Source organism: Coregonus clupeaformis, chromosome 24, assembly GCF_020615455.1.
Source record: "Coregonus clupeaformis isolate EN_2021a chromosome 24, ASM2061545v1, whole genome shotgun sequence".
Taxonomy (NCBI): Eukaryota; Metazoa; Chordata; class Actinopteri; order Salmoniformes; family Salmonidae; genus Coregonus; species Coregonus clupeaformis.
This window is the reverse complement of record NC_059215.1, coordinates 37,372,359-37,394,931: the sequence shown is the minus strand read 5'-3', so window position 1 is coordinate 37,394,931 and position 22,573 is coordinate 37,372,359. Positions and strand designations below refer to the sequence as shown.

Below are 22,573 nucleotides of genomic sequence, written 5' to 3'. Positions count from 1 at the left end.
CCAATAGATGTAATTAATTGGTGGTATTTTCCTGCATAAAGAATCAATATATTTTTACAACACATTATTATTTTCTTTATCTTTATTTTGTGATATCAATGGATACATTTCAGTAATTTTCTGTGTATTTTGTTGCTTTAGTTTCAACATGTAACCAGGAACTGTAGATAAACTATTGGTTTTCAACTAATAGATTTGTGATGATGAATGAACATACACTCCCCTCCATATGTATTTGGACAGTGAAGCTAAATGTTTTAATTTGGCTTCATACTCCAGCCTTTTGAATTTGAGAAACATTTTCATGAGGCAACAGTACAGATTGTCACCTTTTATTTGAGGGTATTTTTTATACATAACAGTTTTACCATTTAGAAATGACATCACTTTATGTGTCTAGTCCCCCCATGTGAAGAAGAAGTCATAAGTATTTGGACAAATTTACTTATAGGGTATTCAATTAGTTAAAAGTTTAGTATTTGGTCCCATATTCCTTCCTTGCACAAATTATTTTTAATGATTACATCAAGCTTTTGACTCTACAAACTATTTGGATGCATGTGCAGTTTTTTGTTTTTATGGGGTTATATTTTGCCCAAACATTTGCCTTTTGTGAACTAACACTCGCACTTGACTTTTTTCTACTAGCACTGGCTTTGCTGATACAGTGCCTTCAGAAAGTATTCATACCCCTTGACTTATTCCACATTTTGTTGTTTTACAGCCTGATTTCAAATGGATTAAATCTATGTTTTTCTCATCCCTCTACACACAATACTCCATAATGACAAAGTGAAAACATGTTTTTAGACATTTTTGCAAACGTATTGAAAATAAAATACAGAAATATCTAATTTACGTAAGTATTGACACCCCTGAGTCAATACTTTGTAGAAACACCTTTGGCAGCGATTACAGCTGTGAGTCTTTCTGGGTAAGTCTCTAAGAGCTTTCCACACCTGGATTGTGCAACATTAGCCCATTATTCTTTTCAAAATTATTCTTCAAGCTCTGTCAAATTGGTTGTTGATCATTGCTAGACAACCATTTTCAGGTATTGCCATAGATTTTCAAGTAGATTTAAGTCAATACTGTAACTCGGCCACTTAGGAATATTCACTGTCTTCTTGGTAAGCAACTCCAGTGTAGATTTGGCCTTCTGTTTTAGGTTATTGTCCTGCTGAAAGGGGAATTCATCTCCCAGTGCCTTGTGGAAAGCAGACTGAACCAGGTTTTCCTTGAGGATTTTGCTTATGCTTAGCTCCATTCCATTTATTTTTTATTCTGAAAAACTCCCCAGTCCTTGCCGATGACAAGCATACCCATAACATGATGCAGCCACCATCATGCTTGACAATATGAAGAGTGGTACTCAGTGATGTGTTGGATTTGCCCCAATCATAATGCTTTGTATTCAGGACATAAAGTGAATTTCTTTAGTGCCTTATTGCAAACAGGATGCATGTTTTGGAATATTATTCTGTACATGCTTCCTTATTTTCACTCTGTCATTTAGGTAATTACAATGTTGATCCTTTCTCAGTGTTCTATCACAGCCAATACACTCTGTAACTATTTTAAAGTCACCATTAATGTTTAGAAATGACATCACTTTATGTGTCTAGTCCCCCCATGTGAAGAAGAAGTCATAAGTATTTGGACAAATTTACTTTGGTGAATTCCCTGAGCGGTTTCCTTCCTCTCCGGCAATTTAGTTAGGAAGGACACCTGTATATTTGCAGTGACTGGGTATATTGATGCACCATCCAAAGTGTAATTAATAACTTCACCATGCTCAAAGGGATATTCAATGTCTGCGTTTTAGATTTTTACCCATCTACCAATAGGTGCCCTTCTTTGCGAGGCATTGGGAAAAAAATTCCCGGTCTTCGTGATTGAATCTGTGTTTGAAATTCACTGCTCAACTGAGGGACCTTACAGAATATTTGTATGTGTGGGGTACAGTGTGGGGTACACTCCTGAGTGGCGCAGTGGTCTAAGGCACTGCATCGCAGTGCTAACTGTGCCACTAGAGATCCTGGTTCGAATCCAGGCTCTGTCGCAGCCGGCCGCGACCGGGAGACTCATGGGCGGCGCACAATTGGCCCAGCGTCGTCCAGGGTAGGGGAGGGAATGGCCGGCAGGGATGTAGCTCAGTTGATAGAGCATGGCGTTTGCAACGCCAGGGTTGTGGGTTCGTTTCCCACGGGGGGCCAGTATAAAAAAAATATATATATGTATTCACTAACTGTAAGTCGCTCTGGATAAGAGCGTCTGATAAATGACTAAAATGTAAATGTACAGAGATGAGGTAGTAATTAAAAAATCATGTTAAACACTATTATTGCACAAAGAGTGAGTCCATACAACTTATTATGTGACTTTTTAAGCACATTTTTACTCCTGAACTTATTTAGGCTTGTTATAACAAAGGGGTTGAATACTTATTGACTCAAGACATTTCAGCTTTTCATTTTTAATGAATTTGTAAAAATTTCAAAAAATATAATTCCACTTTGACATTATGGGGTATTGTGTGTAGGCCAGTGACACAAAATCTCAATTTAATACATTTTAAATTCAGGCTGTAACACAACAAAATGTGGAAAAAGTCAAAGGGTTTGAATACTTTCTGAAGGCACTGTAGCTACTTTGTTGAGAAAAATGTACTTACTATAACTGAGATGTGGTTGTCTCACCTAGCTATCTTAAGATGAATGAGTTGCTCTGAATAAGTGCGTCTGCTAAATTACAAAAATGTTTTAACATTATTAAATGTAAATGCAATAGTAACTGAATGGTGAATGATGACTGGAGTAATAGATAAGATGTTTCTGACCACTTCTAAATTAATCCTGATAATGCCATGATTAAAAAAATAATGAATTAATCTAGAATAATGATGAGTGAGAAAGTTACAGAGGCCTTGCACAAAACCTCTCACCATTACCAATAATAGGGGAGGTAAGCATTTTTGGGGGGGTATGATCTTTGTGCCTCTGTAACCTTCTCACTCATGATCCATTCATGATTATCCATAATCATGGTAGCGTCCACATAAACGTAGAAGTGTTTAGAAACAACTTCTATTCTTACAATAAAAGTGACTCCAAAATGGCACAATACATTATTCACAACTCAGTTCCTATTGGGCAAAACATAATCCAAAACACAACCAAAACAAACCGCAAATGCATCCAACAAGTTTGTAGAGTCACAAGTCATTGCGTGCAAGGAATATCAGACCAAATACTAAACTGTTGAGTACTTTAATACCCTGTAAGTGAATTTGTCCAAATAATTGTGATTTTGAAAAACACATCATGACATGAATTGAAAAAAGTAATGAAAAACCCCCACAAAGGTTTTTGTGAAAGCCTGTGTACATTTGTTTTCTAATAAGGGTCATGTTTGTTAAGATTAAAAAGGAAATAGAGATGCTCAAGCAGACCGCTTCCTTGCAACGTTCTGTGGTGTATTTTAGATAGATGACCTTTGAGAACCTGAAAAATAACTCTTCAGAACAAAGTGTTTTACACCTGCTTAGAATGTCATACTTTACCTCGCGCGGGCTTCCCCGTTGCGTAATGGACTATTTTTTGTTGGTTATGTTAATGTTTCCTCTGTAAAATGCCTTGTTAACAATTTTTGGTGGTGATGCTGGTATTAATGATAATGATGATCATCATCTTTATTACAGAATAAAATAAGTAATGTAGACACAACAATAGCAAAAAAATCAATTTCTCACAAGAAATACACCTTTTGATGTCATTATCACAATTGTAATGTTGATATTTTCATACAATGCTCATGCTATTATCCATTTGAACATATACGTAATAACGAAAAAATGTAACCTTACTTCAGCTAATCACAATTAGGACACACCTGAGGTCAACAACCGCCCCCTCTCAACCCTCAAGAGCTCCTCACCACTTCAAGAGCTCCTCACACACGGAAAAGTTTAATCACAGACAAAAAATGAATTTCATTATGAATGACATCCAAAGATGTAGGATGTAAGGATGCAAATTGACAACATATGACTTTTTGAACATATTGTCAACAACTATCAGTACAGTATGTGTGGTCAGGAATTACAGAATATGTGGTAAAAGACGGAGCAGTCTGTGTTCTTTCTCTGTTCATTCGCAGAATGAGGTCAGAGACAGTTATGTGAGAAAGTGCATAATTTAATTGTTTTCCCTCAGATGTGTGTTACGTTCACACGAGAAGTATCAGGTGAATGTGTCTTGGTACACATGAGAAATCCTACTCCTCAGAATAGCCAGTCCAAGACTGGGGTAAAGGGGTAAAAGGAGAGCTGGAAAAGTATTTTAGCGATGGAAAGTTATTTAGCGATGTGGTTTGGAGACTGTGTTGGGTAATTGTAGGGTTTAGAGCCTGCCAATATCACTGCAGACTGTGTAGGCCCCTCAGGGTCATGGTGGGGCATTGCCTTTGTAACAGAGGTGGTTCAATGAGCCATGCTTGCATGTTGAGTAACTTTGTCGGAAACCTAAAGACTTGCGCTATCTTCCCAAGCTTGGTGCCAGTCATTCAGTTGATGTCTATTAGCTGCTGGGGTCATTGTGGAGAAGGTGGAGGAGACCCTGAAGACTTGTGTAAGCTCCCCAAGCTAATGCCTAGGTTTCAGACTACTGGGCTAACACAGACTTGTCGCACTCAGTCAACCCAGATTCATTTAACTTACACTAATTCAGTACAATACGGTGGATCACCTATTCAACAATATCACAAAACAAACGATTTCTGTACACTGCCATTGTGGCTTATAGCATTTATTTGTTCTGAAATAGGTTGTGTTTCAGACTATTGAGGGTAGGGTAAATCACTTAAATCATCCAAAACGTATTTGTGTCAAACCTGTCCCAGTTATGTTGTACATTTCCATTTCAATGGTAGGCGCAAACGTTTTTTGAGAAAGGGTTTCTTTCCTACAGTAACTTCCAGGTATAAATACAGACTGGATTCTGCAAACACACATTTCACGCATCTGTTCCTTCTCTCACACATTGCTTGTGACATTTTCAGGTGAGTGTTGAATGAAGGGGATCATGATTTTGCATTATTCATGCTCTCTGTAATCCGAGTGATTTGTCTTTATTTGAGCATGTTATTGCGATTACACAACATTATTTCAACAATTCTACTCATCATGGCTATCCATTGTGTTAACACACAGTGAATTATACAAGGCCGCATGATTATGTTAAGTCTGTATCAAGATTTTTTTTTATGTAGCTATTGTAAAAGTTCCCTGAATATGATGTGTTGGAAAAGCAAAAATAAGAAACTATTGGAGGAGATTAGCGTCAATATTAACATTTATTTGAACAAAAGACAAAACATGCTGATAGGTTTTGGTTTACTTGCCTAATAATTAATAATTAATGCTGAAATCAAATATATGATTTTTTTTTATATCATCACAGAATATGCTTTTCATAAACATGTTTATATTTATAAACATATTTTAATAAACATTTCATTTTCAACATTTCTTTGCTCTTACCATAACATGTTTCACCGTTACAGTGAATATTGCTGGTAGTCTGTGTTATTTTAAATATAATAGACTTAAAACATCACTTGTGGAATACTACCCCCTCTCTCTGACATTTGTTTGCTTTTTTTCATTTTCTAGCGGCTCATCCTCTTAAGAACAGGAAGACAGAAAGCGAGCAGGAGATACGGAAGGTGTAAGGTGAGAAAACTGTCTGTTTTAACGTGTGACCTTTATATTTTAGTACTTTATATTATACTTTGCTTTCAGCTAGAGTTGGCAACCATTCTGTGTATCAGAAGGGAGATAATTCAGTGAAGTGTCTCCCAAATTGGGGTGTGTGTCCCCCAGAGGTACGTAAAGTACGCAAAACTCAAGACCATGGTGTAATCTGGTTTGGTGTAGTCTGTAATGGTGGATTGTTTGTAGCTGTGGTGTCTGAGCTATTTTATAGTGTAGTCTAATGATCATGGACCTTACTTCTAAAAGCGTAAAAAGTATCAATACTGTATATCAGTTGGGTAACATAGATTAGCGATTGTAGGCATATAGCAAAATGGTGAAAAGGGCATGTTCTGTGAAAGGGGAATGATAGGTCTTAATATTAAGTAAACACGACTAAGAAAATGACTTAGTTTGTAATGACTGCTTTAGTGAGGAACCTGTTAAAAGGTGTTAACAGGTGTAAAAGTAAGTATTTAAAGCCTCACTAATCATTTAGGCTAAAACAATCCAATCATTCCTCTACACATTTTTAAAAAATATGTTCAAGATTTCTTTTAACTTCTCAATTAATGGATTATTCAATGACACCCCAGTCAACACAATTCTAACACTGGGCACATTCATTCACAAAATTGAAACGACTTTGGAATGATATCTATCACGGTTAGGGTAGATTCATTTGAATTCACTATTCAAGAAAATAATTGGGGGAAAAACTAAAATAATTGAAACTCAGACATATCTATGCTTTACTAAATAAAATGTACAATCTCATCCAATGAAATTCTTTAAATGATTTGGGTTTAGACCCAAGACCTGATATTCATAACATGATGAACTGTTGATTAATTAAAGTCTTCATTTGCATGGTACTCATGATGCAAAAAGGTATGGGGGCTTGTCCAGAATTTGTCTTTTATCATGAAAGGGTACTGGGATTTTTATACTTATGTCAAGAATGTGTACCGGTATCATCACATGTTGCTGTGTCATCAAAATTATCCTACATACTGATTACTCTGACGGTTGTCAATATCTGTATTTTGTTACCACAAAAAAAGCAAATTATGGAATATGGTATTATTTTCGGTACCACAATGTCAAAGACGATGAATCACCTTACAGGATTTTCACTGTTATACTTTGGTCTTTCAATTGTGTTACTTTTGATCTGTGAGAAAACCAGAAAGCATTTTCTCTCTATGAATTCTTTGTAGTCAATATAAAAATTAGGTATTGAGGCTTACACTACAATCACAACATGCATTTAATCTGCAAATCACCAAAATATTCCAGGTAAATTAGGTTTTTATTCCAATGGACTAACAGTTAACCTAATTTAAAGATCAGATTAGGATGAACAGATTAATACATACACAATTTTTTGTATTGTAGCTTATGGAATAATAAATGTAGGTCAAATTCTGGCGAAAGCCAATAGTGATATACTAGTCATAGTTATAAATGGAAGCTCTGAGTCAGTGTGACATGATTGTAGAGTGTGGGATCTTCTCACTCCAGCATTTACACCCTTCACTTGTTGTAGCTAGATTTATGCTGCACACTAATGCCACATTAGTAGTCATGAGTTGTAGTTCATGTTCTATCTCAATTGCTTTTTATTTGTATGTGTACTATTAGGAACCCATTAGCTGCTGCCAAGCTACTCTTCCTGAGGTCCAAACACATTATGGCACTTACATCACACAAAAAATAACAAAAAATAAAACAGTACATCATATAAAAGTATTACACCACTACATAGCTACAATACAACATGTACAATACCACCATACAACAACATTACAATGTACGTGTGTGTAGAGTGAGTGTGCTAGCGTGTGTACGTATACGTGTGTGTGCCTGTGTGTGTGTGTGTACAGTCACAGTAAAACTGTAGTTTTATCTGTTTTTAAAAATCTGATTTTACTGCTTGCATGACTTACTTGATGTGGAATAGAGTGCCATGTAGTCATGGCTCTGTGTAGTACTGTGGGTTTCCCAAAGTCTGTTCTGGACTTGGGAACTGTGAAGAGACCCCTTGTGACATGTGTTGTGGGGTATGCATGGGTGTCTGAGCTGTGTGCTAGTTTGAACAGACAGCTCTATGCTTTCAACATATCAATACCTCTCGCAAAGACAAGTAGTGATGCAGTCAGTCTCTCCTCTACTTTGTGCCAGGAGAGATTGACATGCATGTCATTGATGTTAGCTCTCCATGTACATTTAAGGGCCAACCGTGCGCTCTGTTCTGGGCCAACTGTAATTTGCCGATATCCCTCTTTGTGGCACTTGACCATATGACTGGGCAGTAGTCCAGGTGCGATAAAACTAGGGCCTGTAGGACATGTTCTGTTGATAGGAATGTCAAGAAAGCAGAGCAGCACTTTATTACGGGAAGACAACCTCTCCCCATCTTAGCTACCGTTGCAGCAATATGTTTTGACCATGACAGTTAACAATCCAGGGTTACACCTAGCAGTTTAGTCTCCTCAACTTGCTCAATTTTCACATTATTCATTCGAATATTTAGTTGAGGTTCAGGCTTTAGTGAATGGTCTGTCCCAAATACAATGCTTATAGTTTTTAAAATATTTAGTACTAGCTTTTTACTTGTCAGTGCTATCTGGGATCTTTGGGATGTTCCTACCTTAAAGCCTAACCCTAACCTTAACCCCTATCCTTACCCTAACCCTAACCATAACCCTTACCTAACTCTAACCCTAACCCTTACCCTTACCTAACTCTAACCCTAACCTTAACCCTTACCTTAACCATTTAAAATGTAAACTTTAATAGGGTAGGGACGTCTCAAGGAACCCGGATAGCACGGGCCATTCTAAAACGGACTGCAGCTTTTTGTTATGTGTTGCAGTGATTTCACTTGTTGTGGTAGCTGACATTTATAATGTTGAGCCATCAGCATACATAGACACACAGGCTTTACTCAGTGCCAGTGGCAGGTCATTGGTAAAGATTGAAAAAAGTAAGGGCCTAGACAACTGCCCTGGGGAATGCCCGATTCTACCTGGATTATGTTGGAGAGGCTTCCATTAAATAAACAACCTCTGTGTTCTGTTATACAGGTAACTCTCGATCCACGATATAGCAGAGAATGTAAAGCCATAACCCATACGTTTTTCCAGCAGCAAATTATGATTGATAATGTCAAAAGCTGCACTGACGTCTAAAAAAATAGCTCCCACAAGCTTCTTAATATAAAAATTTTTCAGCCAATCATCAGTGATTTGTGTAAGTGCCGTACAGTGGCTTGCGAAAGTATTCATCCCCCTTGGCATTTTTCATATTTTGTTGCCTTACAACCTATAATTAAAATGGATTTTTGGGGGGTTTGTATCATTTGATTTACACAACATGCCTACTACTTTGAAGATGCAAAATATTTTTCTTTGTGAAACAAACAAGAAATAAGACAAAAAAACAGAAAACTTGAGCGTGCATAACTATTCACCTTCCCAAAGTCAATACTTTGTAGAGCCACCTTTTGCAGCAATTACAGCTGCAAGTCTCTTGGGGTATGTTTCTATAAGCTTGGCACATCTAGCCACTGGGATTTTTGCCCATTCTTCAAGGCAAAACTGCTCCAGCTCCTTCAAGTTGGATGGGTTCCGCTGGTGTACAGCAATCTTTAAGTCATACCACAGATTCTCAATTGGATTGAGGTCTGGGCTTTGACTAGGCCATTCCAAGACATTTCAATGTTTCCCCTTAAACCACTCAAGTGTTGCTTTAGCATTATGCTTAGGGTCATTGTCCTGCTGGAAGATGAACCTCCATCCCAGTCTCAAATCTATTGAAGACTGAAACAGGTTTCCCTCAATAATGTCCCTGTATTTAGCACCATCCATCATTCCTTCAATTCTGACCAGTTTTCCAGTCCCTGCCGATGAGAGGTGTTGGGTTTGCGCCAGACATAGCGTTTTTCTTGATGGCCAAAAAGCTCAATTTTAGTCTCATCTGACCAGAGTACCTTCTTCCATATGTTTGGGAAGTCTCCCACATGCCTTTTGGCGAACACCAAACGTGTTTGCTTATTTATTTCTTTAAGCATTGGCTTTTTTTCTGGCCACTCTTCCGTAAAGCCCAGCTCTGTGGAGTGTACGGCTTAAAGTGGTCCTATGGACAGATACGCCAATCTCCGCTGTGGAGCTTTGCAGCTCCTTCAGGGTTATCTTTGGTCTCTTTGTTGCCTCTGATTAATGCCGTCCTTTCCTGGTCCGTGAGTTTTGGTGGGCGGCCCTCTCTTGGCAGGTTTGGTGTGGTGCCATATTCTTTCAATTTTTTAATAATGGTGTTCCGTGGAATGTTCAAAGTTTCTGATATTGTTTTATAACCCAACCCTGATCTGTACTTCTCCACAACTTTGTCCCTGACCTGTTTGGAGAGCTCATTGGTCTTCATGGTGCCTCTTGCTTGGTGGTGCCCCTTGCTTAGTGGTGTTGCAGACTCTGGGGCCTTTCAGAACAGGTGTGTATATACTGAGATCATGTGACAGATCATGTGACACTTAGATTGCACACAGGTGGACTTTATTTAACTAATTATGTGACTTCTGAAGGTAATTGGTTGCACCAGATCTTATTTAGGGGCTTCATAGCAAAGGGGGTGAATACATATGCACGTACCACTCTTCTGTTTTAAATTTTTTATAGATTTGTGAAACAAGTAATTTTTTTCATTCTACTTCACCAATTTGGACTATTTTGTGTATGTCCATTACATGAAATCCAAATAAAAATCAATTTAAATTACAGGTTGTAATGCAACAAAATAGGAAAAACGCCAAGGGGGATGAATACTTTTGTAAGGCAATGTATATGTTGAGTGCCCTTCCCTATAAGTATGCTGAAAGTCAGTTGTTAATTTGTTTACTCTGAAATAGCATTGTATCTGGTCAAACAAAATCTTCCCAACATTTTTCTAAGGGTTGGTAGCAGGCTGATTGGTCGGCTGTTTTGAGCCAGTAAAGGGTGCTTTGCTATTCTTGGGTAGCACAATTACTTTTGCTTCTCTCCAGGCCTGAGGGCACACACTTTCCTGTAAGATTGAAGAGATGGCAAATAGGAGTGTCAATATAGTCCGCTATCCTCCTCAGTAATTTTCCATACAAGTTGTCAGACCCAACATTTCTGCAACTACCTCCCCCTAACAAACAATGTTTGAAATATGTTCTACCTTCTTGTGGCTTTGAGTCAGTAACTCTTGTCATGGAATGAAATGTTACATTCTAGAAGTTAGACAATTATTTTTTCACCTCTTCCACACTCACTTTACAGAATTCAAAATTACAATGCTTGTATTTCATAATTTAGTCATTTATTAATGGATGTGTAGGTTCAGGGTTTGTTGTTGGCATGTCATGCCTAAATTGGATTATCTTTCCAATGAAAAAATCATTAAAGTAGTTGGCAATATCAGTGGGTTTTGTGATTAATGAGCAATCAGATTCAATGAATGATGGAGCTGAGTTTGCCTCTTTGCCCAAAATTCCATTTAAGATTTTTACTATCATTCTTTTGCAAACTCTGGGAATACAGAAGTTGGGCATACATGTTCAAAAACCTTCCTAACTTTGTAATTTAAACTGCAATATAATTTTTAAAAGTATATATATATAGGCTGTAAGACTGGTATTATATGACCATCAAATTGAAAGTTTGTCTTCATGCTGATTTTGACATTTAGTTAATTCAATAATTTTGGACATACATTTTAATGTAACTCTCTAAGTCACCACTACAGTATAATATTTACTCTAATCTATTTTTATATATGTTTTCTTCTCATTCAAAGAGAAAAGTTGAATTAGAAGAAAACATATGATAAAATAAACATAATATAATATTAGGGGGAAAAATCTAATATTCTGTTTAATTGTGTCCTTTGTGGATCAACAAGAATGATTCCTCTGCTTATAAATGCCTTCCTCCACCACTGTAGTGTTATAGGTCAAAGCGAATCTGCAAATCAATATCACCCACAGGTTCCTTCCAAAGCGCCAAGATCAGACAGATATTTTAGATATGGAAGCATAGTGAGTAATAAGAAAAGTCACTGAGAAAGAAGTTTTGATAATTCATAACTTTCCATATGTAGTTGATTGTAAATTTAGCATTTTGATAATCAAACCCAGTCATAGACTACAGTAAAAGCTTAACGTAATTGCCCTCAGTTGAGAGAAGTGTTGAAAGAATTGTTAATATTTCATAATTTTCTACTTGTAATGTTATTGTAGCACATCCATTCATCAAATCACACTCTACGAACCTGTGTGATATAAACATGTACTGTAGCTCTCAATTCCGAATCAAAAAGATGTGCTTATTCATTTAATGTCTGTTTTTAATGTGACTTGATTCAATTGTCTCTTTGCATTACAACAAATACTTTGCTTTGATCTGAGCTTTCTGTAAAGGAGACATGTTTGGTTTTGCTAGTGAAGTGGAGATAAAAGTGAGAAGCCACAAAGAACTTCAGTACTTTCTCTTTCTACTGAATTCCTGTTTCCTCTTCCTGGGTGAGAGCGTGCATTTGCAAATGTACACAGTGGTCACCCATAGACTTTTAAACATTTGAGGTATAGAGTTATATGAGGTTGCCCTCTTGGGTAGCACTTACCAGATATTTACATATTTACCTAGAAATGACATGATATAATTACTTATTTGTTTCTTTGGGAGTTTTAACAGATTTTGGTACCAAGTAGTTCTTTCAAGTATACTAAGCACAATAATGTACCCATTGATACCACATTATTTCCTTCTAAATACAAGGTGAATACCACTGAAACAGTACCAGTACCAGAGGTACGAGGGGAGAAAAGAATTGGAGCACCCTCTCCCCTTCCCTCTTTCCTGTGCTATATTTGTGAGATACCTGCTGCTATCAGCTTCATCTCTGTACCCTCCACTGTCTGTGTAGTCAAAGGTTGCACCTGTGCACAACCACAAAATCTCTCAGCCCAGACCGTGTTTGAACTCCTCTCCCTTCATTATGTCTGATAAGGAAACAAAAATACCATGCCTCCAAACCTGTAGCTGTCTAACATTTACCAAAGAGCAAATGTACATCCTCTCTCTCTCTCTCTCTCTCTCTCTCTCTCTCTCTCTCTCTCTCTCTCTCTCTCTCTCTCTCTCTCTCTCTCTCTCTCTCTCACTCACTCACTATTTGTATATGATATTGTAGCAATGTGTTGTTTTAATGTCATACATTGAACAATATGCTGGACTGAATACAACATATCCTTACAAATAGGAACATACCTACATAATTGGTGCCTTGTGTGGAGACGATCTATTGTGATGGATGTTTATTTGCAATTGTTTATGTTGTCTACACATTTGCAGTGTGAGAGCCAACCTTTATCCACCACCACCCCTGCAGTCCTAGGGGTAACATGCACTTAGCAATAACCATCCATATCTGCTCTTCTGCACCAGGCCCAGGGATGCCACAGACTGAGAGTGAGTGGTTGAAGAGTGGGCGGCTGAACAGTGGGCGACATCAGCAGCAGCGAGAGCGGCGGGATGAACAGGGAGAGGAGCCAGACGCACGTACCCAGCCCAAAGATTCTGTCTCACCTCAGCTCTATGCTCGTACCTCTGTTACGCAGGTACTGGTTGAACTGTTACTGTGGTTGCAATCAAAATTTGAGCCAGATTTACAAAGAAAAATAATAATACATAATGAATACCAAAATAAACAATATTGAAAGTTAAGACCACAAGCTAAAGTGTACATCAATCGGTTTCATATCGTTTGCTTTTTCATTTGTTTTTTGGTCTATAATTTTTTGTATAATAATACTAATTTAAAGACTGTTAAAGATAGAATCCTTAAAAATAACAAAGCGTAACCCAGCCTCTGTTTCGATAAAAAGCTGAGGGATGGGCCTGGAGAAATGGAACCACTCTCAAATTCATAGACAGAGCTATGGATGCAAGGACTGACCATACATTATATCAAAATGACAGTTTTAACCATGTTTTGTTTGAGTGTTTGTTTACATTTACATTGTTTACAAACATTGAAGGAAAACAAGCTTATATTTTGGGTTCTGATGGGGTACGACAGTTGAACTAAACTCATGAGGCATTTATAAGTTATTTTCTTCAAGAATCAATGGGTATATATCATGAATTGTTAAGTCCAAAAATGTATGTTGCAACTAAGGATTCTAGCTTGGAGACAATATTTATATTTTCCTTACATGGAATATTTTTTGTCCTAATAGTGAGCGGAATGATATAAATAAATGTCCATTATTCATAGATGGGCTTCCCATTGATGATTAGACATGGAGGTCCACTTATGGCCTCATCTCAGCTCCAAAGCATTTTGTTACAGCAGGTATGATATTCCTCCTTATACCTCCTATTATAACGTGTTTCAATGCCCTATTCTGACCTGAGATTTATGTAACCCATACATTATTGTTTCAGTTTCACTGACAAGAAAGTTGCTTGTGTTTGCTCATAAAACTCCCTGCTGGTAAAAGGGGGTACTGTAAGTGTGAGTGTCTTGTTGCGTGTCCTCCCCAGTGTTCCAGTGAGGATGAGGGGAGACCGTTCCTGCAGCGGGTGTCTCGGTGCCCTCAGTTGAGCCAGCACAGACCCTCTGTTCTACGCCAGGGTGTCCAGGCTGCCCACGTACGACCACAGGGTACTCTTTGCTCTGACTGACCCTCTGCAGCCCCCTTACGTACACAACTGAACTATCATGTCTTAGGAGAAGATAGAATAGAGCTCGCCAGCATGTAGTCCTAAAAAACGGAAATGAGCTACCTCTGGTTCGTTCAGCCATTAATATGGGGAAAATGAATGGGGAAAGAATAGGGTTTTGGGATAAATGCTGAAAATACAGTCTGAGGTTAACACAGGCTTACAAGATCTTATAGGTTTTGTTCTATGATAATATCAGTCAGTTAGCATGACATTTATGAATTATGAAGCCTTTATGTGCTTTATGGGCTTTTTTGATTACATAAATGCTTCAAAATTCTAAAAAAGTGACGTTAGCTGGTGAAGATGAACTCATAGAAGAAAACCTATAAGATCTCCTAAGCCTGTGTTTACCACAGACCTATAAAACTCCATTAATTTCCCCATAGACTTTGTTCAACGGACCATAGCGGCTTTAAAATCAAGGTGTCATTACATATGTTGTATACAATTCTATACAGCCATTATACAGTAAGTTATTCAAAGGAGGTTCATGGAAAGTGTATCTAGGTCTTTCTCCATAAAGATCAATTTTTCTCTACCTTCTGCTTCTCCAGCACCATGCACTCTAACAGAGGCCAGTTCAGCTCAGCCCATCTCACTATACAAGGTGGAGGTGGACACAGGGAGCCGTGGACAGTCCTCTCCCCCACACTCTGAGCACTCTCCTGGGCCAACTCGTCACCCCTCTCCCCTGAGGACAGCTAGTGCTAAGCAGAGCTCCATCATTACCAGGCATCATGAGTGAGTTCCGTGTGTGTGATCATCTGAGCGCGTGTGCGCGCATGTGACATAAACAGACACTGCATAAACAATGCCAGTTTGGTTTGATTAAGTCCTACATTTATAATATTCCTCCCTTCATTCTGCAGGCCAGGTCACCCAACCCATGGGGGGTCCAGTGCTCTGTTTCTCAATGGACTCTGCTGCTGGCCAGGCTGCGATGCAGTATTTGAAGAATTTCCAAGTTTTTTGAAGTAAGTCATGAGCACCAGTATATTTAATTGGTCATTGTGATGCTGTTCTTTATAGTCATGACTTTGATACTCTTTATGTTATTTCCAGACACCTCCACTCTGACCATGGCCATGGAGACAGAAGCATTGCGCAGTGGAGGGTACAACAAGACATGGTGCAATACATGGAGACCCAGGTTTGTTCCTGTAGTTATACATATAAAAGACAGTTCTACAGAAAAGTGAACACGGACAACTAAGTCCAACTAAGTGAAAATGTGGCCCTTAATGAACCTTAATGAGTCTTCTCTCTTTTTTAGCTGACTGTGGAAAAACAGAAACTCTTCGCAATGCAACTACATCTGCACCTATCTGGACACAAATCAACCTTCTTGGTAACTTCTCAAGGCTTCCCTCTTTTGGCTAATGCCCTCAAGTGACTATAGTAACCAGCCATGCCATTGTCCATTATCCTGCACTTTTTAAGACAATTTCTATGTACCCCAACTTGTCCTTGTTTTATGTCTGTGTTGTCGGGTCACGGTCTCTCTCCCTGTCAGAAGGCGGGTTCAGACTGGCCCTACAGCCACAGCCTGTCTTTAGGCCTGCCTCAGAACCCAGCCACAGCCCGGGCGCCAGATGGAGTGCCACACTGCGCCACTAAAGAGCCAGAGGAGCTGGAGCAGCATGAGTATTTTCCCTCTGCTGCCCCCCCCCACCTATGGCCAGGTAACACTGCCCCCGCCCCTTCCATGCTCCTCTTTAACACAGGATAACATTCATATAACGCAACGAGGCATAGCATGACTGCTGATTCGCTCTTCTGAGTGCATTCCTACAAGTGTTTTGCTTGTTTGTTTTGGTGATGTTGCCTTTCGCGTTGCTGTGAAATCTGATCCAAACTCGAGACCTGGCATGTTTGCTTTCTTTGGCCGTCCCACAGATCTTATCCCGAGTGTTGAGTGTTACAAATACAACAACATCAGGCCACCGTACACCTACGCCTGCCTGATAAGATGGGTGAGTTGTCTGATTTTGACAGTAGAGTACCTCTGAACACTTGAGTAAAGGAAAAAGTAGACTGTCTAGAGTCTGGCTGAGTGGCTGAGCAACATACAGTTTGCTCGGTAGTTCATGCATTTTTGTTGGACTGCAAGACAGCGACATTCTACTTTTTCGTCTACACAAGTGTGAAATTAACATCAAATCTGTTGTATTGGACTACATGTGTAGCAAGACTTCAATCTATGTCTAGACTTCATGTGAGTTGTTTCAATTGCACAAGCCTATTGTGAATGTCCACAATGTCTGTCTGCAGTCTATACTGGAGTCTTCAGACAAGCAGCGCTCTCTGAATGACATCTACAACTGGTTCACCACCATGTTCTTCTACTTCCGACACAACACGGCCACATGGAAGGTTAGACTTCTCCTTGGATCATTATGCTCACTTTCATATGAGTCTTATATTTGAGTCTTGAGCAATATTGGCTCCTGAAATCCTTACACAAGCTGTATTCATTTGCCACCACAGAACGCTGTCCGTCATAATCTTAGCCTGCACAAGTGTTTTGTGCGAGTGGAGGGAGGCAAGGGATCCGTCTGGACAGTGGATGAAATGGAATATCAAAGGAGAAAGGGACAAAAATACCACAGGTAGGCCTATGCTCTGGATGTGCTCTCTAGATTAATTCTTAGTTTTGCAACTTCATTCCAACTCAACAAGTGAGGGTGCTGTTGTTAACCCTGTTAATAAAACAAGCAGCTTACCCCACCCATTAACAAAGGAATGTTTTTTCATTATATTGTAATAATATGAACCATCTTTTCAGGGATCATCATGTGAAATGGCTGTCACCCTACTCCTTATTTTGTCCAGAGGAACCTTGAACATAGCCACCCCTTCAGTGAATGAAAAACTACTGGAAAATGAAGTCACTAGGACCTACAGTGCCTTGCAAAAGTATTCATCCCCCTTGGCGTTTTTCCTATTTTGTTGCATTACAACATGTAATTTAAATTGATTTTTATTTGGATTTCATGTAATGGACATACACAAAATAGTCCAAATTGGTGAAGTGAAATGAAAAAAAATTACTTGTTTCAAAAAATTCAAAAAAATAAGTAACGGAAAATTGGTGCGTGCATATGTATTCACCCCCTTTGCAATGAAGCCCCTAAATAAGATCTGGTACAACCGATTACCTTCAGAAGTCACATAATTAGTAAAATAAAGTCCAACTGTGTGCAATCTAAGTGTCACATGATCTCAGTATATATACACCTGTTCTGAAAGGCCCCAGAGTCTGCAACACCATTAAGCAAGGGGCACCACCAAGCAAGCGGCACCATGAAGACCAAGGAGCTCTCCAAACAGGTCAGGGACAAAGTTGTGGAGAAGTACAGATCAGGGTTGGGTTATTAAAAAAATATCCGAAACTTTGAACATCTCACGGAGCACCATTAAATCCATTATAAAAAAATTGAAAGAATATGGCACCACAGCAAACCTGCCAAGAGAGGGCCGCCCACCAAACTTCACGGACCAGGCAAGGAGGGCATTAATTAGAGAGGCAACAAAGAGACCAAAGATAACCCTGTGTAGCTCAGTTGGTAGAGCATGGCGCTTGCAACGGCAGGTTTGTGGGTTCGATTCCCATGGGGGGCCAGTATGAAAAATGTATGCACTCACTAACTGTAAGTCGCTCTGGATAAGAGCGTCTGCTAAATGACTAAAAAAAAAAAAAAACGAGCTGCAAAGCTCCATAGCGGAGATTGGAGTATCTGTCCATAGGACCACTTTAAGCCGTACACTCCACAGAGCTGGGCTTTACGGAAGAGTGGCAAGAAAAAAGCCATTGCTTAAAGAAAAAAATAAGCAAATACGTTTGGTGTTTGCCAAAAGGCATGTGGGAGACTCCCCAAACATATGGAAGAAGGTACTCTGGTCAGATGAGGTTAAAATTGAGCTTTTTGGCCATCAAGGAAAACGCTATGTCTGGCGCAAACCCAACACCTCTCATCACCCCGAGAACACCATCCCCACAGTGAAGCATGGTGGTGGCAGCATCGTTTTGTGGCGATGTTTTTCATCGGCAGGGACTGGGAAACTGGTCAGAATTGAAGGAATGATGGATGGCACTAAATACAGAGAAATTCTTGAGGGAAACCTGTTTCAGTCTTCCAGAGATTTGAGACTGGGACGGAGGTTCACCTTCCAGCAGGACAATGACCCTAAGCATACTGCTAAAGCAACATTTGAGTGGTTTAAGCGGAAACATTTAAATGTATTGGAATGGCCTAGTCAAAGCCCAGACCTCAATCCAATTGAAAATCTGTGGTATGACTTAAAGATTGCTTTACACCAGCGGAACCCATCCAACTTGAAGGAGCTAGAGCAGTTTTCCTTGAAGAATGGGCAAAAATCCCAGTGGCTAGATGTACCAAGCTTATAGAGAAATACCCCAGGAGACTTGCAGCTGTAATTTCTGCAAAAGGTGGCTCGACAAAGTATTGACTTTGGGGGGGGTTAATAGTTATGCATGCTCAAGTTTTCTGTTTTTTTGTCTTATTTCTTGTTTGCTTCACAAAGTGGTAGGCATGTTGTGTAAATCAAATGATACAAACTCCCAAAAAATCCATTTTAATTCCAGAAAAAATGCCAAGGGGGGTGAATACTTTCGCAAGCCACTGTATAACTGAATCAGGTATATTATAATAGGGGAGGAGGGTTGACTAGTCCTGGTCCACAGTATCTACAGGACCCATCATCACCTTCTTTGTTCAGCAGCAGATGGTGCTACAACATAGCACAGCCCATGACTCTTTTGCCTCTAGACTCTGTTATAATGAACAAGTGTGCACGGCTGGAATGGCTATATTTTCTGCAGCATTTGAAATAAAAATATATACTTAACAATCACTTGTCAATCAAAACACAGTGAAAAGGTGAACAATTATTTTGTTTGGTTGCGTTGGCTACATATATCCCTCTAGGCTCATCAACGTAAACTGTTGTTTTGAGGGTGGAATTTCAACCATAGGATTATGTCAACATTTTAATGAATTTTCAACATAGACAAACCTTGTATGAAATATGTTGAATTTGTACCTTTGAAATAATTTCAGATCATCACTCAATAAGTCAGCCAACACATTTCTGGCTGACTTATTGAGTGGGTGAATAAAGGTTGAAATCTCATTGATCAACGTCTCTACCAATTATTACCCAAATGTCAATTTTGAAATGACCTGGTGTGCCCAGTTGGATGTTACAGCAAGCAAGTAAAATTTTTACATTGTGTAAAAAAATAAAAAATAATACTCTGTAATTAAATTCATATTTGATTATATCTCTAATTTTTTATCACCTGTTGCAGTCATCACAAAACAAAATCCCACTTAACCCATGTAGATTTCAAATAACATCTACCCTCCACAATCCCTTCCACATCATTCTCCATAACTCCAGAGTGACTCTGTGAGATAGAAAGGGATATTCTATCTTCCTGCAATGTGAAAGCCCTGTTTAATAGTGCTTTCATCTGTGAGCAACAGCCTGCTGCAGTTTCCTCAGGTCCCTGGTGAGTCTCAGTCAGAAGGTGAAGCATGAATAAAGACCACTATCCTCCCTACCATGCGGGCCCTCTGTTTTGTCTGTTGACTGCCACGGGTAAAATGCACACATCACATCCCACATTATTCCTACATGTACTCCTCAATGCTCTCTCACAGCCTTTGAGAGCCTCAGCCTGGCCCCAGTGCCTTCAGCCTCTTTTGCTGCTCCTGACATAATTGCTATTGAACTTTAGCCACTTCATCTTTCCCACAAATTGAGACAACAGAGCAGGAAAGGGAACATCTTGTGGATGTGACCTGTCCACTGAATCTATCCTTTACAGTGAGTAGTATGACTGATATCTCATGAAAACAATGGCTCTAACATACCACAGGGTCATTGACATCAAGCAAAATATTTTCTATACAGTAGCCCTATGGTTTCTAAACATCTCTATTGTGTTTTTCTTATTTCACTGCTAGAAGTCAGCTTTGCCGCAGACCCAGCAGTTGTCCTTCTGTATGAACCAGGCTTTCCCTAGTAAGGGATATCCAGTTATCTATATCCAGAGTTACTTTTCTAAAGGACAACATGTCTTTATCTGGTGTGCATGGGTAAGCATGAGGCTGTTCGATATGAAGCTACAGTGAGGGAAAAAAGTATTTGATCCCCTGCTGATTTTGCATGTTGGCCCACTGACAAAGAAATGATCAGTCTATAATTTTAATGGTAGGTTTATTTGATCAGTGAGAGACAGAATAACAACAAAAAAATCCAGAAAATCGCATGTCAAAAATGTTATAAATTGATTTGCATTTTAATGAGGGAAATAAGTATTTGACCCCCTCTCAATCAGAAAGATTTTTGGCTCCCAGGTGTCTTTTATACAGGTAACGAGCTGAGATTAGGAGCACACTCTTAAAGGGAGTGCTCCTAATCTCAGTTTGTTACCTGTATAAAAGACACCTGTCCACAGAAGCAATCAATCAATCAGATTCCAAACTCTCCAACATGGCCAAGACCAAAGAGCTCTCCAAGGATGTCAGGGACAAGATTGTAGACCTACACAAGGCTGGAATGGGCTACAAGACCATCGCCAAGCAGCTTGGTGAGAAGGTGACAACAATTGGTGCGATTATTCGCAAATGGAATCTCCCTCGGCCTGGGGCTCCATGCAAGATCTCACCTCGTGGAGTTGCAATGATCATGAGAACGGTGAGGAATCAGCCCAGAACTACACGGGAGGATCTTGTCAATGATCTCAAGGCAGCTGGGACCATAGACACCAAGAAAACAATTGGTAACACACTACGCCGTGAAGGACTGAAATCCTGCAGCGCCCGCAATGTCCCCCTGCTCAAGAAAGCACATATACATGCCCGTCTGAAGTTTGCCAATGAACATCTGAATGATTCAGAGGAGAACTGGGTGAAAGTGTTGTGGTCAGATGAGACCAAAATGGAGCTCTTTGGCATCAACTCAACTCGGCGTGTTTGGAGGAGGAGGAATGCTTCCTATGACCCCAAGAACACCATCCCCACCGTCAAACATGGAGGTGGAAACATTATGGTTTGGGGGTGTTTTTCTGCTAAGGGGACAGGACAACTTCACCGCATCAAAGGGACGATGGATGGGGCCATGTACTGTCAAATCTTGGGTGAGAACCTCCTTCCCTCAGCCAGGGCATTGAAAATGGGTTGTGGATGGGTATTCCAGCATGACAATGACCCAAAACACACAGCCATGGCAACAAAGGAGTGGGTCAAGAAGAAGCACATTAAGGTCCTGGAATGGCCTAGCCAGTCTCCAGACCTTAATCCCATAGAAAATCTGTGGAGGGAGCTGAAGATTCGAGTTGCCAAACGTCAGCCTCGAAACCTTAATGACTTGGAGAAGATCTGCAAAGAGGAGTGGGACAAAATCCCTCCTGAGATGTGTGCAAACCTGGTGGCCAACTACAAGAAACGTCTGACCTCTGTGATTGCCAACAAGGGTTTTGCCACCAAGTACTAAGTCATGTTTTGCAGAGGGGTCAAATACTTATTTCCCTCATTAAAATGAAAATCAATTTATAAAAATTTTGACATGCGTTTTTCTGGATTTCTTTGTTGTTATTCTGTCTCTCACTGTTCAAATAAACCTACCATTAAAATTATAGACTGATCATTTCTTTGTCAGTGGGCAAACGTACAAAATCAGCAGGGGATCAAATACCTTTTTCCCTCACTGTATATGACTCCTTGCCCCAAGCACACCTCAGGCTGGACCAGATCCATTTCCCAGGCCTGTCATTTAAACAATTTCCTTTAGGAGAATCCTGTACAGTGTTACATCTTCTAAAACCTCTACTCCTATAGTTCATGCTGGCAGGTGCTTATTACATATTCTACTTCCTCTGTAGACACTAGCCATCAAACAAGTCTCTGCCACAACCCCCTTGTATGTTTTATGTTGGCAGCATTTACAATGACACAGACTGCCAATACAAGAGAAAATCGAAAGGTATTTCCTTTAGGGGGACTTCTCTTTCATTATGGTTGGGGAAAAGCGCACCCTATCAAAG

At 39.5% G+C, this 22,573-nt stretch overlaps 1 protein-coding gene across 1 annotated transcript; it reads left to right on the top strand.

The window, feature by feature from the left end:
• Window positions 1-4,990: 4,990 nt before the first annotated feature.
• Window positions 4,991-17,453, top strand: LOC121537461 (forkhead box protein P1-B-like). The gene is made up of 14 exons (XM_041845086.1): window positions 4,991-5,058; window positions 5,672-5,731; window positions 13,216-13,388; window positions 14,048-14,125; window positions 14,317-14,437; window positions 15,054-15,240; window positions 15,369-15,473; window positions 15,562-15,649; window positions 15,773-15,847; window positions 16,013-16,181; window positions 16,396-16,472; window positions 16,771-16,872; window positions 16,987-17,108; window positions 17,285-17,453. The coding sequence occupies exons 3-14, from the start codon at window positions 13,224-13,226 to the stop codon at window positions 17,340-17,342; spliced, it is 1,347 nt and encodes a 448-aa protein (XP_041701020.1). The 5' UTR covers window positions 4,991-5,058; window positions 5,672-5,731; window positions 13,216-13,223; the 3' UTR covers window positions 17,343-17,453.
• The last annotated feature ends 5,120 nt before the right edge of the window (window positions 17,454-22,573 follow it).